This window comes from Vidua chalybeata, chromosome 9 (assembly GCF_026979565.1).
Source record: "Vidua chalybeata isolate OUT-0048 chromosome 9, bVidCha1 merged haplotype, whole genome shotgun sequence".
NCBI lineage: Eukaryota > Metazoa > Chordata > Aves > Passeriformes > Viduidae > Vidua > Vidua chalybeata.
In genome coordinates, this window is record NC_071538.1 from 4520273 (window position 1) to 4530367 (window position 10095).

The following is a 10095-nucleotide window of genomic DNA, read 5'->3' on the forward strand; positions in this document are numbered from 1 at the left end:
AAGGATGTTTTCATAGAGGGATTTGGTACCCACAAAAGAGGGAATGGCTGCAGCTCAGTGAGGCAGGAGAGCAGGGATGGGGTTAGCTGGGAAGCAGTGAGCTGGGATGTAGGGGGCTGGGATAGAGTCAGGAAACAAGGGAGAAATAGGATGGGGTGAGCTGGGACATGGAGAGATGGGAGGGAATAAGTCATGATAGGGTGAACTGGGATATGAGAAACTGGACTGCAGCAAGCCACAAAGCCCAGGAATCTTCATCCTCCAGCATAAAACCAAGGGAAAAGCTCCTGGAATTAAGCAGCAAATCTTTAGGGAGAAGTTGCTTGGTGTTTCCCACAGGACATAAACACCTTCCCCAAGGCTATGAGGAGGCACTTAGCACAAGCTGTAGCCTACAATGTGTGTTTCTGAGGATCTCTCCAACTCCAGCACTAGGGTGAAGGCAGCAGGAGGGCTGCAGAGGCTGGCAGCCAACTTACTTCCATCCCTCCACTCTCCTCTTCCCTCCTATTCCCAGCACTGCATTGCTCCTGATGCTGCCAAGTCACAGCATTGGGAATGTGAGGCTGTTTTCCAGGAGCCTTGAAGGGTCAGATAGCCCTGGCTAGCCCAGCTCGACAAGTCAGCACCAAGGCTGAAGCAGTAAAGCCAAGCCACTCGCTCTGGAGCATGAAGGAGGGCAAGGAGGGCAAATGTAGGGATTTTGCAATCCAAAAGGACTCAGTCCAACCAGAAAAATTCCAACAGAACATTTTTCTAGTTGCAGCTTGCCCAGCTGTCAGCATCACAACACTGTGTGGAGGCCGTAGAGCCCTGGATTGGAAAGCAGCTGGGATACAGCAACTTCTGGATATCACTGCCATGGTGTTAAAAAAGAAACAAGTGGGAGAGAAAGTAGCAAGTGAAGGGTGGGGGTGGCAATCCCAGTGGAACTGGGATCACAGTTTGAAAATATTGAATTACAGAATCACTTAAGTCAAAAACGCCCCCTCAGGCCATCAAGTCCAACTCTTAGCCCAGCAATGCCAAGGCCACCACTAAACCCTGTATAGCCAGGAGTGCCTTCCCAGATTGAAACATCCAGCATTATCCATGGCTGTACAGCATCCATAATGCTCCTGGATGCTGCATTACCTCAGGCAGTCCCAGGGGATGCTCCATCACCTCCTGCCTGGCTGCAGTGTCCCCTTTCCAGGGGCAGAGGGTGGGTGTGATGGCAGTGCAGGAGTGACAACATGCAGGGTGGTGCTGATGGCGTGCTGAGTGGAGGTGAGAGGGAGCAGGCAGCGGTGAGGCGGTCCAGGGTGGTACGCCTGGCACTGCTTTCGGGGAGCTGGAGCTCTACCCTGCCCTCCCCACCACAGCAGCGGCATCACCACCCTGAAGCCCTCCCTGCCGTCTCCCAAAAACGCTTCTGGGAAAACCTGGGCTGCACCAAAGCCCGGCGAGCCACACGCTTCCCTCCCTCTTCCCCATAACAGGTTCGGGACTGGTTTGTGCCCCGTCCCCGCCTCTCTCCCAGCCTAAATCCCGCAGCCTGGCCCACGGCCCACAGTGTGTGCGTGCACCCCGCAGTTTGGGGCTCCCCGGAGGGCGCGGGGCGAGCCCCAGGTGGGGCCGGGCGGGCGGCGGGGCCGGCCGGGGGCGGAGGCGGGCGGGACGCGCCGTCCCATTTCCCCGGCCGCCGCTGCACTCCGGGACCAGCGGGCGGGACGGGGCTGCGGCGCAGAGGTAGGTCTGGGGTCCGGGGAGTACCCGGGAGGGGGATCCCGGGCTGGGCTTCCCTAGGCGTTATCTTCGGTGCTGTGTTACTCAAATCCAGGGCTTTTCTCGCCTTTTTTTTTTTTTTTTTTTTTTTTTTTAAGGCCACATCATCTCCTTCGCGCCGCCCGGGGGGAGGGGGTGAGAATGGGGGCTGGGGAAAGAGCGATCGATGAACAGGCAGCAGTTCTGAGGGAACCTGTGTCTGGGGCAGTCTGCCTGGCACCGGGGTGTTGGAGCACCCGAGCTGCACACACGCGTTTTGAACACCACACAATCCTAGAGCGGTTTGATTGGAAGGGGCTTGAAGGACTCCTCGTTCCACCCCCCTTGCCATAGGCAGGGACACCGTCCATTAGAGCAGGTTGTTCCAAGCCCCGTCCTGCCTGACCCTGGACGCTTCCAGGGATGGGGCATCCACTGCTTCTCTGGCAGCCCCTGAGCCTCTTGTAACCAAAACCCCAAGTGATCGACCCCAGGGAGGGCCATGGCTGGGGGCTGCTGCCCGCCCGGACAGGCAGCACTGCCCGTTCCATAGATTGGAGGAGCCCAGGACGGCTCGGAGGAGCTCCCGGTGCATCCAGTGATGACAGTGGCGCTCACCTAAACTCAGAACTGATCTTTTGGCCACAGTCTCGGTGATTCTGGAGCCGAGGGCAGCCGCGCGTGTGCAGACGGTGATGACGAGCGGGCTCCAGGCAGCAGCTTGCAAAATAGTTTCACTTTAACCTTGTTATCCAACATCCATATCAGTAGTTTTCTAAATCACTCCCTTTAGGGAATGAAAGCATTTACCCGTGGCTTCTGGCAGCAAGGCTTGATGGTGGTGGGAAGGAGATGAAGCTTCAGCTGGTCGTGTTTGCTGGGTGTTGGCTTTTGGTGGTTTGTCTTTTACGTTTGAGGAAGGTCTCTGTAGCCTGCTGCGAGTTCTGGGAGACCAGCGGCAAAACCCTTCTTAGTCACCATTTCCGAAACAGCAACGTGCAATCCCTGCTAAGGAAACTGCTCACTCTCGGTGTCAGGTTTCATCCAGTTTTCCTTTAAGTCTGCAGGTGCAAGCAGGGAAAATAGATGCCACTTTGTGACAGCATAGCTGTGTCTCTGCTGGGTGGATCAGGAGCTCACAGGCTGTAACAGAAATTAGCCTCTCCCTGCCTGAACCACAGCTGTCACTGCAATGGAAAGTTGGTATAAAGCTGACATAAACCAGTAACAGACGGAAATGGTTGTTTAATAATGCGATTCCTGCTTTGCACTCCTTAGCATCAACTGCACGAAGTGTGGTCTCATCTGTGTTGAGGAAATGGGGGTGGCTGTAGGTCAGTTGATTTCATGTCCCCTCCACAAGCCCTGAGTTGCAGCTGGCCACAGAGCACAGGGGTGTTGAAATAATCCAGAAATACTTGGGGCACACCCCACAGGTCAGTTGCCCCCAGAGCTGCCACCTGCTCTCACTGTGGATGCAGGCAGCACCTTAGAGCAGCCGCACTCCTGCCTGAGTCAGGCAGCATCTCATCTGAGAGGAGCAGGTTGAGCTTTCTTAGGTTGGAGGGAACTTCATGAAGACATAAAAGCCTGTTGAGGGTTGGGCCTAAAGAACTTAACTAGTAAAATGACCTCCAGCTCTCTCCCCTCTGCCACAGTGACACAGCACTGCAGTTTCCAGTAAACTGCAGCTTTTGTGCAAACTCTACCTCCATCCCCAGTCGCTGCGGTTGCTCTGCAGTGCACAGGATGTGGACAAGCCAGCATTGCCAAGGCAACCCCCTCTGTTTTGGTTTCCCCACACACAGACTGGCAGCCTTTACCCCTCCAGATCAGCCAGGCAAGCGATGGTTTGTGGTGCCATCGCAAGCCGTCCCTCAAAAGGACCTTGTTTTCCACCCACGGCCTCCCATAACTGCAGAGGAGTGGCAGATGCTCCCCACCCTTGCAAACCAGCTCTTTCGAAGCCAGTGTGGATTAAAGAACCTCATGCTGGATGTGCAACTTTGATTAAAACTTACACAAGTGGCACAAAGCCCTGTCGTGCAGAGCTGCCATCAGTTGGAGCCATCCATCCCTGGCCACAGGAGTTCCCAGGCGAGTTTCCATGTCAGCTTTCCCCTGGCTCTGCCAGCACCAAAAACAAAGAGCTCATTTAGCAGGATGCTTCACAGCTCTCCCTGAGACACAGCCCTGTCTCACAGTACCTCCCTGGCCCTGTTTTTTGGTCCCATATCTTGACCCAAAAAAGCTCCCAATGGCAGCTCCACATGCTTGCAGCAAGCGGTTCACACCCATCCTGTACCACAAGCGTGTAAGCAGCTCTCCATGTTCATCCCCTCTCTAAGGGGATGTCACACCAAATCGAGCAGCAGCAGGGATATTCCTAAATGCAGCTCCTCATGGTGCTCTCAGGTTTTCAGCTGGCAATGGGTGGCCTTGGGTAGCCCCTCTGCCCTTGGAGTTGCCACCTCCAAACACATCAGTTTTTCTGTTTTCCCCTCCCCCCCCCCCCATTTTCTTTATATGAAACTGAAGAACCCCGTTATTTAGCACACAGACATCCCTTCATCTACAAAACAAAAAGCAATGCACACAGCAAAAAGAAAAGGCATTTCAAAACCAGTTGCATGGCCATGCTGGAAGATGGCCCTGGGATTTGGGTGCTGTTTGGTCAGGGCAGGGGCAGGTACCTCCACCTTCCCCTTCCAAGGGATGCCCATTCTGCTTGTCCAGGGTGGCCACATGTCCCCAGCTGGACACTTCCCAGTGACAGTCAGCCAGGGCCTCTGCAGTGCATTCAGCTCCAGTTTAAAGTGGAAACATATCAAAGGGCTTTGCCTTTTTTTTTTTTTCCTCCCTGTTCTTTTTTCCTCCACAAACAATTAATTACAAGTTTAAGAGGAAGTTCCAGCCCTCCTTCCCTACCCAGAAGTTTAGAGGCAATAAATATAAAGCAGTTCAGTGCAGGAATAAAACTGTACATCCTGTTTTGTCTGAAATTAAGGCGTTTGTTGTTTGGGGATTGTTTGAGTTTTTTACTTCTTTTTTGGAGTCCAGTGTATAATAGGCATCCTGTATTCCTGCCTGGATAATGAGCTGTCAGGATACTTATGGCTAAGTGGCAAACCTGCACCACGTGGATGATTACACTGAAGAAAAGCTGCTCTGTTTATTTATGTTGCAGTGTAACCTTTACTACAGCTGCCCCCAAAAAAAACACCTAGGTGAAGATGAAGGTCAGGACAGGCTTTAAGAAGTGGCTCTCACTTATCTCCCCTGTGAGCAAAAGCAGATCTGGGATGCTCCCAGTCGGTTCCATGCAGGGGCTAGGCAGAGGTTGTAAGGGATTTGAGTCTCTGAGTGGTAGCCTGTGATTTCTCAGATATTGATGATATTTCTGTCCTCTCTTGAGCTGTGGAATGAGGAAATGTGAGGAACCAGTTTTGATGCAGCAGACTGGACAAAACCCCAGTATTAACAATAATAGTAATAACAATAATCATAATAAACTTCTTCCAGCCAAAGTCAAAACCACTTCCCAGAGCACCGCATTTCATTTGGTAAATCTCAAATGAGAATTTTTTAGAAGGCACCCAGAGAAATTCATGTTCAAAAGAGAAACCACCAGCTAACTGGGGCCAGCTCAGCTGTGTGCTCATGCAAATTGAAACAATAATTCCACAGTTGTCAGTTTGTTTCTAAGGGACACAGATAAACCTCTTATTTTCAACAGAATCTGAGCACTTGTGAAATCCCAAATCGAGAGTTTGGCATCTATGCTGAAGGATTCAGCTCTTGAGGTCCTGACAGTCAGGTCTGAAAGCCAGCAGCTAGGGGAGACCAGTGAAACAGACCCTGTACAATTTTGTAGGTCCCAGGACAGCATTTTGGAAGGCAGGTTTTCCCTTGGGAGCTGCTTTTTTGCGGGGCTGCCCAGGAGTTCCTGCCCAAGCAGCATCACAAGAGCTGTGGTTAGGGCTGGGTGGGACCTGTGGCTGCTTTTTTGGGCAAGGCTGGTGGCTTGATCTTCCTTTAGGAGTGGGGTGTAATGGCACAGTGAGGCAGAAGGAAGCACAGTGGTGCTAGCTGGAGAATCCTAAACCACTCCATGCAAGAGAGCATCCCTTAGCAGGTGCCAAACAAGGAATAAATGAGATGCAAAACAAGGATGGGCAGTGCTGTAGACAAGGAGGATTCAGCCAAAACCAGCCTGGGTCCCCTTCCTCTCCCTCCCTTACGGTCCCTGAGCTCTCTGAGAGCTGCCAGAAGAAAAGGAGTCACAGGGTACAAGTGGAGCAACCCCTCTAGGACACCTTTGGTGTTCAGGCTATACCTCTCAAGTTTTTGTTACATAGAAGTGTTGGTTTTCCTTTTACTGTGCCTCAGTTTCCCCTCCTGGGCACGTGGGGATTTAAGCATTTCCCTCAAGAGGCTGCAGGGCTTGAATCCCAAAGGCTGGCAAAGACACTACTGTAAAATGCTGAGCAAGGGTGAATTAGGGTGTTGGAGCCTGATACTGCCCCTGCCAGCTCTTCATCTGTACAACCTCTAATTTAGTGACCCCTGTATTGAACCAGAACTGCAAACTGGCAGCACAAAGGCTCCTGCTCTACTCAGATGCTTTGCCTGGCCACAGGAGGGGAAGAAAGATGTGAGTAGAGGCAGCAGCTCCCTGCCTCTGCAGGAGGGCTTCCCTGAGAGCCCTGGCACTCAGCAGCACCTCTCCCTCCCTGAGGGAAGAGGAAAACCTTACGTCAAGCCACAGAAATGCTTCTCAGCCCAACCCAAACCCTTGGAGCAATTCCCAGGTGAGGCACAGCAGCAGCAACTCCTCCACCCCAGCCAACCCTTATCCTCCCCTGCTGCTGCCTTTGTGGCCAGCCCTAGGTACATGGAAGCAGCTGTGGGTGCAGGGCTGCTCATTGGGCTCGACCAACTGAGCATCACCTGTGAGTCCCACTGACCACAGTCCTCATCCAAAACACAGGTGGTTCAGCCACAGCCCCCAGACCGAACCTGCTGGCAGTGCCCAGGGCAGCAGGAACAGACCCTGCCTCTGTGCTGCCCATCCCAGACCACGCACCCTGAGAAACAGCCTGGCCAAAGATACCCTATTCCCAGGGTTGGGAATAAAGAGGGACCTGTGACACGTGGAGTCCTGGCGCCTGTGGCAGTACTATGTCTCCACAATGGTCACTGGCCTATATCAGGCAAAGCTTTTCCTGCAGACAATATTTCATCTGCTATGGAACAAGCCCTACAAAGGGCTAATAAGAGCTCCATGCTGTGATTGCTCAGCCAGGGCTGATGTGTAAATTCAAAGGGACAGGATTTGTGCTTGGCTGAATTCCTAGGCAAGCAGGGATGCCCAAAGCCCTCCTCACCCATCCCCACAATCAAGAACAAACCCCAGGAGATAGGAAGCTGTGTTTCTCAGATGAAGACACCCAAAAGGACATAGCAGGCAGCACAGTCCATCCCCCACGGCTCCAGGCCCCTCCAAGGCAGGAGACATCTTACCCTGCTGAGGCTTAGGCTGTTCTGGCAGCTCCATGGAGAAAACTGCTGAGGGAACAGGCACCTGATCCATGTGTTTTTTTGTCTCTGCAGGCACCATCCAAGGACTCTTGTGGAGCCCAGTAGCTGCTTATAGGAGCTGAGCATATCTCAAGGTGCCTTTCAAGCAGAGGGAGCAGCACAGGCAGCCTACTCAGGAGCTGACATGCAGCAGAAGATCAGCTCTTTCTTTAATTCCATCTTGGAGCTCATCCGTACCAAGCATGAGGAAGGCATCTTCAACACCATCTGCCTGGCCGTGCTCTTGGGTCTACCCCTCGTTGTCCTGCTCACCTTCATTTTCATCTGCTGCCACTGCTGCTTCTGCAGACGGAGGGGAGGAAGCACAGGGAAAGGTGGCCCCAGCAGCAATGGGCAGCTGCATGCCGAGAGGAACAAGAAGAAGAAAAAGAAGAAGAAGAAGCAGCAGGATGAAGAGGACCTGTGGATCTCAGCTCAGCCCAAGCTGCTCTTGCTGGACAAGAGACCCTCCTTGCCCATCTAGCAGACAGGAGGGTGTTCAGGTCCTCTCCTCTGAGATGCCATCATTCCTTTCACCTGTGCACCAGGAGGGGCGAGGAGATACCAAAGCTGCTGCCACTTTATGGTAACTTTTGACAGAGGCTGACCCCAGCATGCTGAAGGGCCAACAGGAAACAAGGCACAGGTTGTGCAAGCCTCTTCTCCCCTATCAGGACAGCATGCCCCAGGACAGAGACCCCTGCAAAGGACAGGTGAGCACACAGGGGTGACCTGCCAGCGGGTCCTACGTACCCCCTGCCATGAGCACAGTGCATGCAGTGCCAGTGGGGCTGGCGCACAGCGAAGGAGGTGCGAGGCTCTCCCTCTGCACTCACCTGCCAGCACACACGCTGTGGCACGGACGGGGGTGCACAGGACAACCTTCACCCACGGACCAAGCCACCTGCACACTCCCCCTGCACAACACAGACAGCTGAGTGGAGAAGGCCCAGACACATCTCGTTTGCTTGCCCTGCCATGGAGACAGCACAGCTTCACTGTCGAGGCTCCGTCCAAACCCAGTTCGCTTTATAGACACAAAGCTGAGTTACCCCACAGCTCAAAGATGTGCCATCTACCAGGCCACCAAACCAGTCTCTACCAGCACTTGAAGCTAGATGCCCTCAGCCCAACCTTAGAGACCTCAGACACCATCCTAAGGCAGCACAGCAGAAGGATGCCTTGCCACCTGGGCTAGAGGCAGGAAGGAGAGAGGAGGCTGCCAGACCAGCCCTTTTGCACCAGCACTTAAAACATCTTCCTTGAAAGACTGTTTTATACAAACTTGCCATTAAAGAGCCCACCATGCTACTGCAAGAGCAGAAACACAACCTGAGGCTGTGTAAAAGCTTTGCTATGGGCATTAGAGTTATTTATTAAATGACTACTAGAGAAGAGCAGGACCAAAGGCCCTCTGGAACAGGACCAGGGACATGGAAGCAGTATTGAAGCAGCAGACATTGTTTCCTGGCACACTCAGCCGTCACCTCTCCCTGCAGCCCTTGTGCCATGTGTCAGACACACACAGACCCATGAGCAGGTGCTGCCCCAGCTGATGAGCTCTGTGTGCTGCACTGAATGTTTCTGTATGGCTGCCAGGCTGACCAGCTCTGGGATTTTGAATGTGCTGTAGAAGCAAAGTAAATTCCATGTGCACAGTCATCCCTTACACAGGGACACATTTTACAGCCAGACTATGGACCTCTCTCCATCCTCATGTTCCTTGGAAAGACTGTTCAGCTGGGCACAGCAGCTAACAGGACCACACACAGCTCTCATCCCTGCTCTGCTTCCCACCTGCCCCACCCTGGCTTGTGTTCCCATCCTATGTCCCTTGAGCTGGGAGTCTCCTGTGCTCCCCACTCTCCGCCCCCCCAGGCTCTGTGTCCCCCATCTCATTTTCCATTGAGGGAAATGGAAAAATGTGTGTGTGATGAGAAGCCTCATCACATCTGGGTTTTGCCCTGTCTGTACACTGGATGTCTTCCTTCCATTTTCTTCCACTTCTTAGGCTGCTGGAGCAGACCAGAGCTGCCAGCATCTAGGGAACAAGCAGCCAAACCCACATGGGCAAGCCTGGACAGAGCTGCTGGGCACAGCTGCTTCCAGCCCAGGCAAGGGTGATGCCACCTTACCCGCATTTGGAGGACAAAGCCACCAGCTGGAAGCAGCTGCTTGTGCCACCCGGTCCCAGCACAGCCTGTTTTGTCCAATGCAGGCAGGGCTGTGATGGTCACATCATGTCACAGGGTTTGGCTGCATGTCACAGGGTTTTGTGTTGGGAACAGCCATGAGGCTGGGCTCCTCCTCACACAGCCCTTTAAATTGACCCCATATGTGCCTTATTTTCCAGTTTGCTTTGTCACCATTGAAATTAGTGACTCCCTTCTGCTCCAAAACAGGAAGCAACATATAATGGTATAAAAATTAGGATTTGCCACATGTCATGCTAGGAAATGCAGAAATAGCTCTGATCTCTGTCCCAAGCTCCCAGTCTAGCCAAGATCCTGAAGAACTAGCACTGCACTTGTATTATTCCTTCTTCCTTCCCTCCTTTCCCCATCCAAGTGCTTTTCTCAGCCCTCCTGCCTCCACACTCACCGGGTGGCCAAAGGAGCCCATGCAGGTGCTGTGATCCAGAGGCAGGAGCAGCCCTGGAGGAATCAAAAAAAAAAAAAAAAAAAAAAAAAAAAAAAAAAAAAAATAAAGAGTAGCACAGTGGGAGGCCAGAGGCTCAGACAAACAAGCAGAGGCACGGAGGCAGTGAGC

General features: G+C 52.9%; 1 protein-coding gene and 1 long non-coding RNA gene across 2 annotated transcripts; one reads left to right on the top strand and one right to left on the bottom strand.

Annotated features, from left to right (window-relative positions):
• Positions 1-1656: 1656 nt before the first annotated feature.
• On the top strand, positions 1657-9725 carry KIAA0040 (KIAA0040 ortholog). Its single transcript, XM_053950172.1, has 2 exons — positions 1657-1731; positions 7360-9725. The coding sequence occupies exon 2, from the start codon at positions 7472-7474 to the stop codon at positions 7808-7810; it is 339 nt and encodes a 112-aa protein (XP_053806147.1). The 5' UTR covers positions 1657-1731; positions 7360-7471; the 3' UTR covers positions 7811-9725.
• LOC128792071 (uncharacterized) lies at positions 1860-7389 on the bottom strand. The gene is made up of 3 exons (XR_008432295.1): positions 7270-7389; positions 3768-3873; positions 1860-2933 (listed from the first exon to the last, which is right to left on the bottom strand). It is a non-coding gene; the product is annotated as an uncharacterized LOC128792071 (long non-coding RNA).
• Positions 9726-10095: the final 370 nt, after the last annotated feature.